General features: G+C 37.5%; 1 protein-coding gene across 1 annotated transcript in view; it reads left to right on the top strand.

The window, feature by feature from the left end:
* Nucleotides 1-20,469, top strand: part of MICU2 (mitochondrial calcium uptake 2) — a 112,259-nt gene that overhangs the window by 17,136 nt on the left and 74,654 nt on the right. The window contains exon 2 of the mRNA XM_056133041.1: nt 18,964-19,108. Within this exon, the coding sequence (XP_055989016.1) occupies nt 18,964-19,108 (145 nt within the window). The remainder of the gene's footprint in view (nt 1-18,963; nt 19,109-20,469) is intronic.

Raw genomic sequence — 20,469 nt, 5'->3', positions numbered from 1 at the left:
TGAAGAATTTTGGTTTAAGCTTTGCAGTCCTTTCTCCCCGCTCCGTGAAGTAGAATTTTGCATGAAGGAGACAGTGGTCCGATCCCGTTTGGAATTTTGGAACAACAGCTACATTGGTCAGGCAAAACCATCGATTGAATATGACGTGGTCAGTTTCGTTGTGGAACTGTCCACCGGGACATTCCCATGTCCAACATTTAGATTCTGCCTTCTGGAATTGTGAGTTACCATGAATGGTCTTGGTCGACATGATGAACTCAGACAGTCTCTCACCCTCTTTGTACCATTCTAGGCCATGGGTCCCGATGTGGAGTTCTTCAGGCAACCTTCTCAGTCCTATAGCACTCTCGCACTGTTCTCCCGTTGTTCATCGATTTGCTCAAGCAGGCCTACTGTCGTCTCCATTGTGAGACTTGTTACTGTGTTTGGCATATCTAATACATCACGGGTAGCTTTACTCTCGGTAGCTTGCCAGGCTCTCCGAGAGGGATGGAAGAATCGAACCTGGGCCGACTGGGTTGGCTGTGTGCAAGGCAGATGCCCTACCTGCTGTGTTATCTTGGCATTAAAATCACGCACAATGATCTTGTAGAAGGTGTGGTCTTCTTTATAGAACTTCTCCAGCTCCATGTAGAATTTCTCAATTTCTTCTTCATCATAATTGGATGTTGGTGCATAAACAACGAAGATAGAAACTGCTGGCAGTGAACGACATCTATTCAAGTGTAATACTCCAATTCGGGTTGTTAGGCATTCAAATGAATCTGTGCTCATGGTCAAGTTCGTATTGACAAGAACACAATAATTTGTGTTTATAATAACCAGAAACAGATCTTCTTTAAAAAATCTGTGTGCTTACTTAGTGCAGCTCTACATCTCCGACTACAACCTAACAATCTAAAGACATTTTAATAGTCAATAGTTTAAAATATATAAGTAGAAAAACCATATTTTTGCATATTGATTAAATGGCTAAAATAGTTTTGAATACTTATTTATTTTTAGTGGTTTGGGGAATCAAATCTAGGACCTCACATGTTGCAGGGCAAGTGTTCTTATTGCTGAACATTAGCCCTGAGATGTTAATTTAGTAAAATCACACTTTGAGTTTGGTATCTATTCCCTTTCATAAAGATTCATTCCTTGCTTGGTTTTGGTAGGAATGTTGTTTCCTTGTTGTTTTTAACCATTTAACAATGTTTTTTACCATGTAGTAGAACCAGAGAACCAGAGTCTAAAGCTACTTCTGTTCTTGAGAGATTCATTGCATTGGGATTCAGATTATTCTAAGAATCAGTACAGGTTTCATGAGCATGTGCTAAGGATTAAGAAACAGTAGGTGGTGATTTTCTCTGACTTTTGGAAAAGTAGGTTCTAAATGTTTATTCAGGTTCATCAAAGGGAGCCAGGAGAGTACTGATGCTAAAGACCAGAGTAATCCTAAGCAGGTTTAAGAAAATCACTGTCATTGAATAAAACTCAGACTGATATTGTAAATCAGTACATTATTGTTTTGTACAAAATGGAATTCATTAAAGAAAAACCGGTATTAATGTGTATTTAAAATAGAAATGTAAGAGGTTTTTTGCATGCATGAGTAATAATTTATTAAATATGTGTCTCTAAAATTTTCACTTTTTGTGAATTTCAAATTTGTGCAATCATATACTGCAAATACATTTTTAAAGTCCACAATAATTTATTACATTAAATATTTCAACACCAGTCTCACCACCATTACACCTTCCCACCACTATTATTTCAAATTTTTGCACTACCACCCAAGCTTGCCCCAAGGACAGATTCTAAATAATTTTTTGTATTGTTTGTTATGAATAATCAGCTAAAAATGATCCAGAAGGTTTCCTTTGAGGAAAGTGTATGAAAATTGTTGTATTGTTGCATCTCACCTTGGAGCCATTAAGCCCTTGCACTGTAGCACTGTCCTCCCATTCATGGATTTGCTCAAGTGGGTCCAGTAACGTCACCATTTTGAGACTTGTTGTTACTGTGTTTGACATATGGAATACGTCACGGGGAGCTTGCCAGGCTTTGCTCTGCGGGCGAGATACTCTCGGTAGCTTGCCAGACTCTCCAAGAGAGGCGGAGGAATCGAACCCGGCTCGGCCGGGCTGGCTGTGCTCAAGGCAAACACCCTACTGCTGTTCTGTTGCTCCAGCCCCATAAGAGATTACTAACATGTTATTACAGGTTTAGTCTTGTGTGGTAATATATCAAGATCAGTTGCCTTCTACTTTATACCCCGTCCAATGTGATATGCTACTCCTGGTACATCAGTGGTGTGGAGTATGAAATGTCACTCCAGAAACTCCAAAATTTTAAATAGGGTGATAGAGCTGGAGTTAAATTTTTAACCAGATGGTAACTTTGGGATCTGGAAGCATCTCCGCAGCTTGTTGCTCTCTTCTGAGAGTTATTTGTGAGTCTCTGAATCATTTGTGAGTTACTGAACTTATATGGCTCTTGACACAGTTCATTGGCATGACTGCCAAGCTCCTGAAGAAAACAGGGAGATGGCAGGAGGTCAGTCATTTCCGATTCTGAGCAAGCCTGGAGATTTTAGTCACAAAACCCACATACCTAGGTTTTCAGCATATTCATTGTCATACATGAGGAACATGGCAGCGATTGGGTTCTGGCAGCCAAGGCTCTGTTGGGGCAGGTGCTGTGCTCAACCACCCACCACGTTTTGTTTTTTGAGATGCTCAGGAGACCTGAGCCGAGGATTCTTAGCCCACCAGGATCAGTGATTCATTGTGGGAACTCGAAGATGTGTTGCTGGAGACTCGCGGAGCAGGGAATGGGTCATGCCACATCCAGTGGTGTTTGGGCCTCTAGAAATGCGTCAGCATGATGCTCAACCATGCGATGCTGGGGACCGCACCAGGGGTCAGCTGCATGCTAGAGAAACCCTTTAGCCCCTCTACTATTCATCACCTCTGTAAAATTTGTCTTTAATAAATTCCAAATCTGCACCTTTTACTACCTATCCATTTCCATGAAGCTGTTTTCTTATAAGTTTATTTGAGATGAAAATTTGTGCACAATAAGCTTTATTTTAAAAATAAAGTTGAAAAGAAAAAAGGAAAGGAAAAAAAGTGTAATACTACTTGCATAGCTTGTGCAAGATCAGGAGTTGATCCCCAGTACATGTCCCACATTTCCCTGAGGCTCACTTGGAGCTCTGTTTGGTGTGGCCCTTATTTTTAAAAAAAGATAAATCCTGGGGTGAAAGATAGGGGTTTGATTGCTGGCACCACAGGGTCATTGCCCGTCCCCATACCCCTCCACACCCCCCCACACACACACACAGAGCATCACTGGTTCTAGCACTCAGACCCTGAGAAACACTGGATCTTAGAGACCTTAGAGACCCCCCCCCAGCACTGCCTCATCACCCAGGTACCCTGGAATCAAGGCGCAAGCAGCATCACATCCAAGACCCTTTTACCGAATCTAATGCATGGTTAGTCAAGAGTTTCAGGTCATGTGTCTGGTCTTCTTGATCACTGCTAGGGAGCCCCGCCACTTCAAAAGATCTTGTCTTTACCAGATTTTCTGTAGGTTAATGTGTATGACTTAAGGGGCTTGCTGGTCACAAAAGAGAGAAACCACCATCAGTATTGAGAAACAAAGTTTGAAAATTCATCCTGTTATTTTCCTATGCTGAGGAGACATCTTTTGCTAATGACTGGGAATGTGGAAGTTTGAGTGAACCACTGAGAACGAAGGATCAAGGGGAAATAGCACAAAATACAATACAAATGAATCTCTTCTACAATCCCCAACTATAAATTACAGCCAAGATTGCAGCTGTTGCCTAAGAAAGGAAGGCAGGAAGGAGAGAGATTCTTTAATCCACTCCTCCCTTGCTCTATCCTATGTCACATTGTCTGATACAGTTTCATAAACACTGTTATCCCTACTGGTAGCCTGTTTGGGACTCAGCTCTCTCTGATAGCAACACCTTTCCAAGGCTTGCTTTTAGTTCTCAGTTCCCAGGAGATCTTTCGCTTCAATGGGTAATGTTTACAAAATTAGATCACGCCTTCTATCTTAAAAAGATCCTGTTACTGTTCTGCTGTATGTCTTCATTGCACAAAGAAGAGAGATCACAATCCAGATAAACTGTTAGTTTCTGTTTAAGTAGATAGTCTTGAGAAACATAAGTCATATAAATTTTATTTTAAAAGAAATCAATAGTTATCAACCATTTATGGCTGATAAATGACATTGGAAGAATTATCAATTTGAAAGATATCATGGGACTAGTGTGTGCTCAGTGTTACTTGCACATTTCATATTTCTATCTCATTTACTGCCTGCTACAGTACCTTTCCCATATTGGGAGGTAAGTCCCTCTTCATGCCTCATTTCTACAGGTAGCATAATATTTATTGAATAAGTTGATGTTGAATAGCTGTGGAATGAGTTTGTAAAGTAGTATTTTATATTTTAGGTAGGAAAATAGGATCAGTAAATGGCTTTTCTTGAGAAAACCGTACCTCATTATGGTTTCAGTGAATGACTTTAGTCAAGGTTTTAGGTTTCTGTGGCTTTGCTTTGTGATTGGGGACTGAGCCCAGGGCCTCCCACATAGGAAACGTGTCCGCCACCATGGGTACATCTCCAGACCTCTCTTCCCATCACCCTCCATCATTTTAAACCTAATTAAAACACTTGCTTAAAACATTAACAGAAATTTGTATGATTTTGATTTTTATATATTTCCTAGAAGGCAGTTATGGGGCAAAACTATGTAAATATTCGCTTCAGTGATTCATTGGTCAAGAGAACACATAGTAGAAGAGAAGTTCCTTATTTGTTCAGTCATCAGCTCTTAACATAGCCTGTCTTTTCCAATTCTAAAAGAATTCTGCAATATTTTAAAACAGTATATGAGCATATGCCATTTTATTTTACCATGTTCATCTAATAAAAGTGATTTTACTTTCTTCCAGTCTCTAAAAAGAAGTCTCAAGCAGGCTATTATTTGATCAGGCTGTATTCAGAAACTAGAGAATAGTAGCTCCTCGAGATTCCTGGTTCCTCAGACATTTCTCTCTTTGGCTAATCCTTTGTTATTTTATAGAATTTAGCATGAAATAGCTTTGTAGTGAATATTTCTTATTTAGTCTAGCAGTATTTTGTTTAATGTACAATAATATCTCCCTGATTCAGAACAAAGTGAAAATGTTTTGTCTATTAACCGAAAATTTCCAGTTAGTTTTTCTATAAAAAGATACTATATTCTTTCAGTTACAACACAAAAAGTTTAAGGACAGCAGTTACATTTTATTCAAACTATTATAAACTCCAAAACAAACACCCCCATATGTTTTTACTAAATCTTGTCATAATGTGATTTATATAGGATATGTTTTTTAAAAAATTAAAAACATTGTTTGGACTCTTTTTCATTTACAACTTTTTCCTGAGAAATACAAAGACAAACAATGGTTCAACACAAAACTTTTTCCTGTTTGTCACTTTGTGGATAAAAAGTAGAGACAGGATGGTGAAGCACCTGTTGCTTTAGGCAGTAAACTAGTGAAATGTTTTAACAGTCATCAACTTTCAAAGATCCCTTTCATCCAGTTCATATCACTCATTGCTCTTAATTCCTTTGTCACATATTTTATTGCATTATAAATAATCCTTAAAATCCATGAAGCGTTTTATATTTAACAGAACCATGTGAAAGGCTCCCACGTGTTTGTTAGAATCCCAAACTCTGGCATTTCTTCTGCCCTTCCTCTTTCATATTGTTCACTTTAGATGCATATTTGAGAAAGAAATTCAGCTGTGGTAATAGGAAGAATGCTTCTCCTCTCCCATCACTTTTCACCCACCAAGACTCTAAATCCAGTCTCTGATAACTCGAAAAGCCACCAACAGGTCCCATGCAGCAGTTTCCTCTCCAGCACTGCATTCCATTCTCTTCCTTTCTTCCTGGGGAGCCGGTTCCTGGGCTGCTTTCCTCCTGCAGTTTGTTGGTTACGTGTGAGTGTGACCGTCTGCATACAGTAGCCAAGAGGCTAGCCTTCTAGAGTCTGTTGATTATTATGAAACATACTTGATTAACAAGATTAATATTGCTTATTCCATTTCTACTAGAATAGTTCTCTTGAACTTAAATGAAGCTTGAGGGGTGCAAAAATAAAGGCAGCTCATTTTTATTGAGGTATTGGTTCAATCCAGTATTGTTACTTGTACTTTCCAAGGATACATCCTCTCAGCGCTGCACCCTCCACCAGGGAGCCCACTTCTCTAGGGCAGCTTTTGCCCACCTCACCCACCATGTCAGCTCAGTTCTGTAGACAGAATCTTCAGTTTTCATGTCTTTGACTATGTAGTGTTCCCTTACTATGTCTCTCTCTTTTTTTAATATATCATATTTAGGATAGATCTTTTTCTTTTCTTATTGTAGAGGTGGTGACACCTACATACGTGGGTGAATAGAGCTAAACTGGAATTTCACAAGATTGTAAATTACTGATAAATTTATAAAATTTTTCAAAGCCTGTGACTTCTTAACAGGTATATAAATATAAAAAAATATTATAAGTCGTTCTGTGCTAATTCATTTTGGAGGGTTTTTTTTTTTGGCGTTTTGCTTTTTTGACTTGGGGAGGTATGTATTTGATTTGGGGTCAGACCCAACAGAGCTCAGTGTTTACTCCTGGTTCTGCACTCGGATTACTCCTGGCTAAGTTCTGGGAACCACATGGGATGCTGGAGATCAAACCCAGGTCGGCTGTGTGCAAGGCAAGCGCCTTACCCTCTATAGCTATGCTGTTGCTCTGGACCTGTAATTTGTTGGTTTTTTTTTAATGGGCTTTTGAATTTTTTTTTTAGTTGCCTTTCAGAAAGTTACCTTTATATCTACTTCTTTTACAACGCCAGTTAAATAGATTACATAAATTGGGTATGACACCAACATTTTCTTAAAAGCAGTATCCAGTACATCAAATAAATCCTTTAATGCTTGGCAATTCCATCATTCAGTACTATATTCATTTACTCTATAGCATTTAGACTAAAATTTATATCCTAAATAGTTGCTTTCAATTACGGTTTGCTTTATGATGATTATTTTTGAAAGAAGTTTTTTAGTCCTAGGGAATAACAGCCACATTTTGCATGGCATACTGAAATCCCCAAAGCTATATCAGCACATTGAATTGTTATTGGGCTGGAGTGATAGCACAGCGGGCAGGGCGTTTGCCTTGCAAGTGGCCAATATGGCCGACCGAGTTTGATTCCTCCTCCCCTCTCGGAGAGCCCAGCAAGCTACTGAGAGTATCTCACCCCCACGGCAAAGCTTGGCAAGCTACCCCATGATGTATTCAATATGCCAAACACAGTAACAGTTGTCACAATGGAGACTTTACTGGGCCTGCTCGAGCAAATCGATGAACAATGGGAGGACAGTGACAGTGACAGTGAATTGTTATTCTATCAATGCTTTCCTATGATATGTCATGTAAGCAAGAATACACCAACGGTAAGTTCTCAAAAACTATGTTAGCGGTATTGGAAAATGAAGAGATGTACATCCTATGATCTAATTTTATTAAACATATAATAGTATTTTTGACAAGCTCATATTGTGTCTACTTACTTTTTTGAAAGGCATTTCATTTTTATTCATTCTAATCATTTTATGTTTACATGAACATAGCCCCTAATATTTTTATATGACAAATTTTACAAAGTGCTTTGAGGATACATGTGTATTTTTTGTGTGTATATATATATGTATATGGTTTACATATGTATATATACATACATATATATAAGTAGTACTGTATTTGTACTGCATCATGAGTATGAATTAAGTGATTTTTCCCAAATGAAACTATCCTTGTAAGCAATAAAAGGATCTTTTAATGAAAGATTGACATTAAAAACAGCTCATACATTATTTTGCATTCTCATTTTAACAGACTTTTGTACATAATTAGTGGCTGAAGATACATCTCAGTGACTAAAGATCATAACGTAAAAAGCTAGAGTTACCGATTGGTAATTATCACACTGAATGACCAAGAGCAGTGTTTCTGTTTTTTTTCTGATCATGGCCCTCTTCAGGCCTTGCTTCCTCTGGCTCTTGTCCTGCTGGCTCTCCCCCTCATCTCATGTTGTGCCCCCACATGATTCTTGCTGGTGGCCTTGAATATCCTGGGTATATATATATCCCAGTTTTGAAACACTGTCTTGGAGGATTGTGGCCAGCTCAATTTGTATTATTTTTCCTCTCTTAACTCACTGTCAGGCTACTAAATCTTCCTTTTGTCTTTCTGATGTGCTGGAGGTTTAAAACTGAATAACCAGGTTCATTGGATTACTTTGTATATAGGAAGAAGTATTGAATTAGTATGGTTTGAAATAACTGATAGTACCAGCTGTGTAGATCTTATATGTGTGATATCTAACATTTAGTGGCAACTGTACAAATTTAAAAATACGCTTGTTGATCTTTCCAGTATAATATTTCTGCTATTACATGCTATCCATTTTTATCATATGTTACAAAGACCATAGATCTGGCTGCCCAGGTCTCAGAACAAATATCAGTTTGCTTTGTTATTACCTATTTTACTCACTCTTCAAGATCTAATCCATATAGTTCTGTACTGCCTTTTTCAAGTCTGCCAATTAACAAGGTTATTAATCATCCACTCCTTTCTGTCTTCTCATCAAGTTTTTAGAAATATATTTCCTTTTGCATATTCATTAAAAGTCGATTGATTTCACAGTGGTGACTGATCTTTTAGCACACTTGCACGTGCTGGATATCATGCCGTTGTATTCCCATTTAAAAACACCCTCAGAGATAGATACTCTTATTTCCTCTATTTCACAGATACTTAGCTGAAGGAGAAGAGTAATATAATTTGGCCAAGTGACAGAGCTGAGATTTAAATCTAGGCAATTTGAATCTAGAGTCCTCACTAAGTATTCCTTGGCTGAAGCACAGAAAAGTGTTAGTCCAAGGTCTCATACCTAGTTAGCGACAATTAGAATTTGAATCCCAGACAGTTTGTTCTCAGAAGTTTAACTACTTGTTTGCTATTCAGCACTTCTCTTTTTGTTGTTGTTGTTGTTGAGACTTAAGATATTTTTTAAATGTAGACAAAAGCCAAAACTTGCTGATACAAATTCAACAATTGTTGAGTTGATAGATTATATAAAGCTTCTATGTTAAAATCAATAAGTATAAAATAAAATGTTCTGTCTCCTCATGGGGTTGTTAAATCCTTGCATAAGAACTTTCTAAGCCATTTTTGACTAGTTGAGCCTTCTGTGTTACTGTTCATGAAGTGGCGGAACTGAGCCCCTGGCCTTCTGCAGCAGTGGGGGATGGGTGCAGCTGTTGGGGCACCAGCAGGGCAGGGACTTGGCCCTCCTGCCTCCCAGGGGCTGTCCCAGGGTTTTCAGCTGCCGGACCCATGTTTCCATGAATTTAGCTGCTTGGCTTGCATCTTCTTGGGAATTTATTGGTGACTTGGTAGGACAGGGCCCGTGGGTGAGTAGACATGGCGCAGGCAGAAATGGGGGCGGGGGGGGGGGGGGGGGATCGGCCTTTTTTTTTTAACCTCAAAGGCAGAGACATCCATCTAGATACATGGAGAAATGATAAATTCCTACATGTTGTAGGATGAATTAATGAATTTTTCCCTGCCAATATATGACAGTACTAAGCTAGGCACTTACCCTTGTATTGTTCTGTTATTGTTTTAATATTGTGACCTTTGTTACTCTTCATGATCATCTTCTACAAATTGTATTCTAATTGTATTTACCAAAGTCCACAAGTCATTTTTACTGTCATTCAGTTTGTCAATCTACCATAAATATGCCAGCATGAAAAATAAATAGGAAAGATTAAATAAAGGAAGAGCTATTACCAAAACAAAACGGTTAATTCAAATAATATAAAAACAAGGCTGGAGAGATAGTACAGCAGATAGAGCACTTGCTTTGCACACAGCCAACCCAGGTTCAGTCTCTGCACCTGGTATAGTCCCCTAAGCTCCACCAGGAGTGATTCCTGAGTGCAGAACCAGGACTAAGTGGGATGTGCCCCAAAAAATAAAATAGAATTTTTTTTAATTTAAAGAGTATAAAAACAATAGAAGCAAAACCAGTGTTAAATAGATACCTTAAAAATGTCTGTAAAAGGAAGATAGGAAAGTAGAGATCATGAAAGAACAAAGATAGTCTGATCTCAGAAGCTATAGAGTTGGGCCTGATTATTACTTAGATGGGAGGAAAAGCACGAAGATGGAAAAAAAGGCAGGCGGGGGTGGGGGTTGGGGGAGAATTATTCATTCTTGATAAATATAGCGTGTTTGTCTATAATGCTGATGAAGTAATGCAAGAATAAACTTTCCAGATAAATAAAAACTGAAAATAGCAAACCAATTTTCTGAATTCTTAGACATACATATATATGGCTTTACTAGTGATCCTTTAAAACATACTTTTGAAATTCAGCCACCTAAATAAAATTAATAAATTATTTTGGTTCATCAACTTTTAATAGAAAGATTCTGGAAATTTCACAGAAATACTTTTTTTTTTACTATAAACTATATAGCAAAGAAACATACTACTTACTTTTAATTTGATTGGATAAAAAAAGTATTGCATACCATTAACACATGCCCCATATCCTAAAGACTTGCTATTTCTACCTCTTTTGTAATTCTATAGATTCTAGCATAAGTCCCACTCTTGTGAAAACTACCTAAGCACAGAGCCAGTAGTAAACCCTGAGCACTGTCGGGTGTAGCTCAAAAACCAAAACAAACAAAAAAAATCAACTATCAGGGGCTACCCTTCTTTATCTATTTTCCTAATTTATTTCTTAGAGGAAGTAGTATAGGATAGTGGTCAAGAATGGGTTTATCGTACAGCTTATATTAATCAGTTTATTTGGCTCAGCTAAGTAAATTGATTGACCTTGAGTTTCTTCTTTTATACAGGGGAAATGAGAATTGATGCATACTCTTAGGGTTTTGTGAACATTATGAAAGCATAGATGTAGAGACGTTAGCATCCAGTCCTGAATAGATAAATATTTAATTAACGTTAACCATTCTTGTTAGCATTTACTACTCTGTTTGTTCACATATACTGTCTTCCCCAAATAACCTCAAATTAATATGTTTAAATTAATTATTTAAGGAAAAGGGTCTTCCTTAGAAGAAATGGAAAGACTGTACCATATGTTGATTATTTGTGGGTTTCCACTGAAGCATAAGGAAAATGGTAGTATTAGAATCTGTTATCGTGATAGCTGTGTACTCAGTAGGCAGAGTGAAAGAAGTAGTGAAAAGGATTTGAAAAAGAGAGATGTTATTAGTGTTAACAATAGGAGTAAAAAAAATAGAGAATAGTAGTTTTATTTATAATGTGGCATGGCAGGAATTGAAAACTCCAGGTTGAATTGTGAGGATGTTGTGAGAGTTTTGTACACACAATGTCATTGCAGAGAGAGACATGATAGTAAGATAAATTTGGAAATTATTTGTATGTAAGTGGTCTTCTAACCGTATGGTCTGCATTCATGTATCAAGCTTCAACCTCAGAAATCAAAGTAAAGAGGAGAACTTTGATTTCCCCTCTTCTACCTTTGCTTGATCGCTGAAAGAGGATATTTAAATTTAGAAGGAATGATAAACCAAATCAAGCATTATCAGCCATTATTTTAAATGGTACTTCTTAGAATGATCGACTGTTCACTTATGCAAGTATTAGACACAAGCATATAGAAAATGGTAACCACGAGTTAGATCTTTATTGAGATACTGTGATTTATAATATGGTTAACAGCAGTTTCATGCATACAGTATTCTAACACCACACCCATCATCAGAGTGCCTGCTCCCTTTACACACACACACACACACACACACACACACACACACACACACACCCTTGGAAATTCACCTTTGTGGGCTAAGTCTCCAGTTCTTTTGTCTAGCTATTTTGTTGTTCCCTTACTACATGCCTTTACATCTCACAGATTCTATATCTGTCTCTCTTTGACTGACTTCAGCATGATGCACTCAAGTTCCATCTATGCAATGATATATTACATGATTTTGTCCTTTCTTATAGTTGCAAAGTATTCTGTTGTGTGTATATGCCACAATTGTTTTGTTTTGGGGTCATACCTAGTGATGCCCAGGGATTACTCCTGGCTCTGCAGTCAGGAGTCACTCCTGGCTCAGGGGTGACTTCTGCAAGACATCCCATATGGATGGGATGCAGGGATCCAGCCCAAGTTGGCTGTGTGCAAAACTAGCACTTTAACCAAAATGTGTTACCTGTAAATGTGAAATCAAACTTCAGAGGATTATTATAGTTACCATTCCCTGGATCGAAAGTAATTTTATATAGTATTGAATTGAATATATAATGTAGTCTAAATTCAGCTTGTCTGCAAATGGTTTCTTCTACCAAGTTAAATATTAAAATGCATCATACCATTATATTAACACAGGCTTTCCTATTTTCCCTGTGATTTTGCTGGGGTTCAGTGAAATAGACCCATCAGCCAAATCCAGTAAGGTGTCAGCCACATCCTGCCATCCCATTAATTTCTGCATACAGATGCTTTTGCACTGCAACTGCTGGTTGAGTAGATGAAACAATAGACTTTGGTTTGGATCAACTGAAATATTTATCATTAGACCTAATTTAGATGTGGTATGATAGAATTTGACTTAATCACTTATTTTATAATTTTGAAAGAAGACTGGAAAAATATTAGACTATTATAAAATAACAAAAGTGTTTAGTCACAATAATTGGTTTAGTTATAATAATTTTCCCAGAATCACCAAAAGATAGATGTTATTTATGAAATTTGTCAAAGAAGGGAGAAAAGTAGTCAGAATTACAAAACAGTGACATCTATGATTTTTTTTATTCCAGGTAGAATTCTTAGCTATAAAATTCATTTACTAGCATAAACCTGTCAAAGGGTAATATACTTGACTATATAGCACATAAAATTTTGTAAAAGTTAGAAATATAAAGCAAAACTATAATTTAAAATAATATAATTTTAACTACAGCTACATTTATCATAAATTAATGATTTGAATTTTCATAATCATGAATCATATCATTTAAATTCATTTTAGTCTTTCTGTGAGGAAATACATTAATTATGATATTTGTCATTTTAAAGATATGCTATACTAACTTGATAAGATTTTTGTTCTGTAAGTTTTAATAACTTGATTTATTGATCAACCATATGCACATTTGCTAGGTTTTAGTAATAAAAAGGATATTTTACATGTTTTTATATAGGCTTTCAAAAGATTTGTTCTTGCAGTAAATAGAGAATTTATTATTAAAACATAAAAATTCTTGGTGATTTTTCAGTCTCTGAGTAAAGTAAGCTTTTCCACCCCAGAGAATTAAACTGTATTAATAGGCATACATTTACAATGGCAGAAAGTTTGATGAACCTGGACTCCATCTGCATCTTTCTCCTGCATATATGCACTTTTCTCACATAAGAATTGCAAAGGCTATTATATTGGGGGAAAAAAACTCATAATATGGTGACTAGTTTGTAAGTTTCTTGTACGTTAGAAGCATAAAAATTTTAAAAGTTGGGAACAGGACTTCTGTGAGAATACTGAAACCAAAAGGGGAGAATTGACAGGCAAGCTATTAAAAATTACAGAACTGAAAATGCAGAGCAGTCTAAAATTTTATTAATGTTGATGTATCTGAAGAATCACTGTCACTGTCCTCCCGTTGTTTATCGATTTGCTCAAGCCGGCCCAGTAACATCTCCATTGGAAACTTTGTTGTTACTGTGTTTGGCATATCAAATACTTGTAGCTTGCCGGGCTCTCCAAGAGGGGCGGAGGAATCGAACTCGGGTCAGCCATGTTGGCTGCATGCAAGGCAAACGCCCTACCGCTGTGCTATCACTCCAGCCCATCTGAAGAATATCCCCTATTAAATGAGTTTAATAACTAACATTTATAATGATGATTAGTAATAATGAATTACTTTTACCATAGTTTTTAGTACTTATACTATTAAGGTATTTTAATTTATTTATTGGTCACCAATTTACTGAACACTTTTACTTAAACTTAACATTCTTCACAGCACCTGGTACTGTGAGGCAGATATTCTTTTAATTTTTATTTTCATTTTTCAAATAACACCATTGGTATTCAGGGACTACTCCTAGCTCTGTGCTCCGGCGTCACTCTTAATAGTGCTCAGGGGGCCATGCAGTGCTTGGGATCAAACCTGGGCTACTCTCAGCACACAGCCATTCGAATTATTACTGACCCGAAGCAGATTTTCTTCTTCATTATAATACAAATAAATATATAAGTGTGAAGTAATATCTATAGTCCATTACAAATTTAAGAGTGAAATCTTTTGATGCCAAATGCATTTCTATATGTTATTTCTGCAGCAGTGAACTGTCACTGTCACTGTCCTCCCGTTGTTCATTGATTTGCTCGAGCGGGCCCAGTAACGTCTCCATTGGAGATTTTGTTGTTACTGTGTTTGGCGTATCAAATACATCACGGGCAGCTTGCCAGGCTCTCCGAGAGGGGCCAAGGAATCGAACTCGGGTTGGCCATGTTGGCTGCGTGCAAGGCAAATGCCCTACCGCTGTGACAGTGAACAACACTTATTTTTCTAGCCTTATAATTAAAACTTATATCTGTTATGTAGAATGTAAATTTGGTCTGCAGAGTTTTAAACATGGTATACTGTGAAGTGCTTTTATTCAATATTAGTTTAAAGAATACTATAAAAATGTAGGGTTAGAGATATGTGTGTGACCAGGCCCAGTTCGAGTCCCTACCACCACATATAGTCCCCTGAGAACCACCAGGATCACCCTTATGCACAGAGGGGATTGTCCCTGAACACTACTGGGTGTGGCTCCCCTAATACAATAAGAAAGTGACCTATAACATTTATATATAGTATACATGTACATGGGCTGGAGCGATAGCACAGCGGGTAGGGCTTTTGCCTTGCATGCAGCCGACCAGGTTCAGTTCCTCTGCCCCTCTCGGAGAGCCCAGCAAGCTACTGAGAGTATCCCGCCCGCACGGCAGAGCCTGGCAAGCTCCCCGTGCCGTATTTGATATGCCAAAAACAGTAACAACAGGTCTCACAATGGAGATGTTACTGGTGACCACTCAAGGAAATCGATGAACAACGGGAGGACGGTGCTACTCTCTCTTCAGCCCATACAGTTTTTTATCCATTCATCTTACAACATTTCAGTTGTTTCTATGTCTCAGCTATTGTATTAAGCACTGCAGTAAACATAGGTGCTCTCATATCCTTTTGAATTAATGTTTTTATGTTACTTTTTCAAAGAGATATTTTAGTATCTCTTGGGGATAGATTTCAAGAAGTGGTATTGTGGGGTGATATGGGAGTTCTATTCTTATTTTTAAAGAAATCTCTTTGTATTGCTTTTCATAGAGGTTGAATCAGCTGACATTCCCACAAATAGTGAATTAGGTTTACCCCACATCCCGAACCAGCACTTGTTTCCAGTTTCTTCAGTGCATGCCATTCTCACTGGTGTGAGATGATATCTCATTGTTATCTTGATTTACATTTCCTTAATTGATAATGAGTACATTTTCATATCCCTATTTGCCATCCATGTCTTCTTTGGAAAGTGTCTGTTCTTCTCTAGCCTTTTTTGGATGGGATTGTTCAATTTTTTTTTGTTATTGTTGAGCTTGTGAGTGCTTTGTAAACTTTGGATTTTGATTCCCTTTATCTGATATATTGTGTGCAAATATTATCTCCCTATTTAGTAGGATGTCTTTATTTTAGCTTGATTTTTCTTTACCATGCAAACCCTTCTTAATTTGATGTAGTCCCATTTGTTTACGTTTGCTTTATTGTCTTTACCTTTGTGATCAGCTTTTGAAGATATTTCTGAGGATCATTTTCTGGAGAATTTTACTTATGTTTCCTACTGTGAATTTTATGGATTCTGGTCTAACCTTGAGGGTTTTAATCCATTTAAAATTAACTTTTATAGACGGTGTGAGGTTGGGCTGGAGCGATAGCATAGCCGTAGGGCGTTTGCCTTGCACGCAGCCAACATGGCTGACCCAAGTTCGATTCCTCCACCCCTCTTGGAGAGCCTGGCAAGCTACCGAGAGTATCTCGCCCACGCAGCAGAGCCTGGCAAGCTCCCCGTGACGTATTTGATATGCCAAAGACAGTAACAACAAACTCTCCAATGGAGATGTTACTGGGCCCGCTCGAGCAAATCGATGAACAACGGGAGGGCAGTGATGGTGACAGATGGTGTGAGGTTAGGTTCCAGTTTTACATTTTAACTTGTGGATCTCCAGTTTTCCTAACACCATTTATTGGAAAGACTTTCTTTGCTCCATTTCATGTACTTAGCTCCTTTGTCACAAATTAACTGCCTATAAATCATAGGGTTTAATATCAGAACTCTCAATTCTGTTCCATTGGCCTGCAGGTCAAAAAAGAAGGAATTTTAAGGGCCTAAGTTCTCTATCCTCTTGGAAAAAATGCAGGAATTTGTTGAAAACAATTTGTACATCATGCTGCGACAAAGTAAGAGACTCCTGTTTTTACTTCTTGTTCAAGAAAGTAAGATTACTGCCACATAATTACAAGAACAGAAAGTATAAAGAGTTAACAGTTCATCTTTTATGTCCATCAGCTGAAAAGGAGGATAAATGGAGTAATGATCTCTTTCTAGTTGTTGAAGTTTGAAAATAAGGATGTGATTATTTATACAAAATGATTGAGTTGGTAAATAATATTTTTGTCCAATCATAAACAAAAATATACCAGTATAAAAGAACTAACAATTTAGTATTCTGAAATAGATTGTATTTTTGTGTAAATTATTTATTTTTATTAATTCCTCAGTGTCAGTATTAACTTTAATATAATAGGTATAAACATCCTCAAAATTAATAATGAGCCTGGCAAGCTCCCCATGGTGTATTCGATATGCAAAAACAGTAACAAGTCTCACAATGGAGATGTTGCCAGTGCCTTCTCGAGCAAATCCATGAACAACGGGAGGACAGTGCTACAGTGCTACTTATATGCAACTTCTTTCCAATCTTATACTGCTCTATTTCTCCTTACTTGGTCTTTCCTAGTACTATAACATTTTCTAAGGTGTTACTAGCCTACTCTGCCCTATTTCTTCTTATACTTTCAATAAAGCATTCAGTACCTTTCTTGTAAGAATTTGTCTTTTGTACCACTGGTTTTGTACCACTGGTTTTTGTCTGGATATTCAATATCAGTTTGTTAAGCAAAATGTTGATATATCTGGTGAGGTATTTTTAAACAGGTAATTTAAAGGGAAAGGAAATGCATGAATGCACATCTAGAGAAGTATTGTTGAGGATTGTGTATATATGTGTCCTGTGTTCAGATAGTGTAGAGAACACAAAATATGTGTAGGATAGGGAGATAAGCCAAGAGGTGATGGCACACACATTACATGTCCAAGACCCTAAATTCAGTCCCTGTTCCCCCATGCCCAACACTTCCAGGGTGACCCTGGTAACTCCTGGCAGTGCTGAGTCCTAGCATCAGGCCTGCACCACCTGGCTGAGCAGCGCCCCAAGAAGCCTTAGCCCCCAACACCATGAGGAGGCCTGCCTCTGCCAAAGAAAAGTATAAGATTTGCAGTACCTGGATGCTAGTTGTGAAATTAGAGAGAATTAGTACAGATCATAGTTCTATGATTACTCAAAGAGACTCTCAGTGGCTTTGACTTTCATAATGTTCTTCATCTCATATATTAGGGTGGATAAACCGTCAGTTATAAGTGTGATGAGGAGGTCATATGTCTAAGAAGTATGTTATGCTCCAGGTTAGAGCAGTATCTTGAAAAAAGCAATTCAGGCTGAGACGGTAGTATTGGTTTCATAGCTAAAATATGCATTGAGTCAAGATTACTGAATGGATCTTGGTGTCTTTGTTAACCTGTTGTGCTCTCCAGTCAGCTGAGTACATAGTACCCAGCCAAGGTGGGGGATAGTAAGAAAGTCATGAGATTGATACACTTCAAGTCCCACACCTGTTCGTTTATCCTGGGCCTACCAGTTACTTTACAGTTTTCATTACTACTGCTCCATTTTTGTCGGTCACTGTGAGGGTTGACTAAGTAATCCATGGAATTAGTATAATGCCTAAATCACAGTGAGTGTCCTAATGAAGGCTCAACAATAAAGATTGTATTATTGTCTCTGTCAGCATGTTCAAGATACAGGTTCCATTGTCCAACCTCCAGATTCTTATACTATTTACCCATTATTGCTCCTCTAGCAATTTATACCTATGATGTAAACATATTTCTGAAAACAGAACTTTTTATTGAATATTTTAATCTTTGCAAAAGTACTTTATACAGTTTGCTACCTACTTCTTTTATCTGACTTTCTTTTCAGTCTCTTTACGTATCTACTTGACCTTCTTATCTTTCTCATCTCCTGAGCTTTGTTCTTGCTTACCTTAGACAGTTCCATGACTTAATTAGCCTCTTATATGTTACCTCCTTATGAAGACCTCCCCTGGCTAAAAGATTCTCTTTTTTCTTGCTTATCTAGTTTTATATTTCTTTGTAGTAGTTCTCCCTGCCTCACATAATATGTCATTTTATACTCTTTATTTATTGTCATTGTATCTTTCTGAAACATAATTTATAGTTCATGTTAGTTTTACCAAATTAGCCGTGCCTGAAGCAGTACTAAGTAAATATTTGTTAAATGACTGATTTAAAGGCTTGGAGGTTATTAGACCTATAAATTGAACTTACCCTTTCAAGATTATTTTAGAAGAGTAAACATTGGCAACTTTTAATGAAAAGAACCTTAAATTGCAATATTTTTCTTTCAGAAAGATGTTGACTGTGAAGAGACTATCAGGAAGTCATCTCTTCGTAAGCAGCGCTTCATGCAGTTTTCTTCACTGGAACATGAAGGAGAATATTACATGACACCACGAGATTTCCTATTTTCAGTAATGTTTGAACAAGTAGAACGTGAGTTTTTTTTAATTTTTTTGTTTAATTTAAACATAGAACTAAAAAAGAAAACATTTTTAGAATTTGTTACAATTTTTTGTTTTAATTATTGTCATTATATATACTACTTGTTTGCATAACCTTTTCATTATGATGATATCAATGTAGTAGAACTTTTGTATATATTTATCTAACAAATAGTTATTTTGTACATGGTTTTCCTAAAAAGAGGAAAATTGATGTGTCTTTATATGAAACCAACCATATTATTAATCAAATAATTCATCCATGATGTTAGCTTTTGGTGAGATTTATGTTTTAAATTGCGCATACACAAAAAAATGAGAAACTAGTCATAATATGAGTCCTGATACCATGACTGAAAAAAGTAGAATGGGAAAAGTCGTGTAGAGGGGCCAGAGAAATAATACAGGAGTTAAGGTTGATTCACGTCCTGGCACCACCTGGTTCCTGCAGCAGTACAGGTACATCCCTGAAACCCCCTTGAGCACTGCCAGTTGGCCCAGACACCAGAGGGTCTGAGTGCCCCCCATCCTTGGGCCATCTCATAGAACTACCAGTCAGGTTAGCGAAGAAACTCCTGTGAGAGGCACCCAGTGCTCCTGAGCACTACTTGGGAAGTCCACCCAAAATAGAATGTGGGCTTTGGAAATAACTCAAGTGGAAGAGCACATGCCTTGCAGGGTTCAATCCCCGGCATCCCATGTACTTCTCCCAAACACCACTGGGTGAGACTTTAGTGACTCTCGTACCATCAGAACTGCACTACACGTCTGAGTGTGGCAGGGAGTGACTGTGAACCCCCTATTTCCCAGCATCTCTTAGTGGGGAGCCCATATGAAAAAGAATGAGATGCAATTTCTTACATTAAGACACAATTTCACACATTTCCTTACTCTTGTTTTTTTAGTACTTCCACTATTTATGTAAATATGTTCTCTAAAAGAACAAATAGAATTAAAAAAAACAGAACAGTGAAAAAACTCAAAAACTGTAACAATTATATTCTATATTCTATTGCATGGGCTGGAGCAATAGCACAGCAAGTAGGGTGTTTGCCTTGCATGCGGCTGACACAGCCAACCCAAGTTCGCTTCCTCCGTCCCTCTCGGAGAGCCCGGCAAGCTACCAAGAGTATCACGCCCACACAGCAAAGCCTGGCAAGCTACCCGTGACATATTTGATATGCCAAACACAGTAACAACAAGTCTCACAGTGAAGATGTTACTGGGCCCGCTTGAGCAAATCGATGAACAACAGGAAGACAGTACTACAGTGCTATTCTATTGCATTATTCCCAGTATCAAAAATTTTTGATTTTATTAACAGAATTAGTTCTTTTTTGCAGAGTAGATACC

Source organism: Sorex fumeus, unplaced genomic scaffold, assembly GCF_029834395.1.
Source record: "Sorex fumeus unplaced genomic scaffold, SorFum_2.1 ptg000095l, whole genome shotgun sequence".
NCBI lineage: Eukaryota > Metazoa > Chordata > Mammalia > Eulipotyphla > Soricidae > Sorex > Sorex fumeus.
The sequence above is the reverse complement of the archived record's forward strand: the minus strand, read 5'-3'. Positions and strand labels throughout refer to the sequence as shown.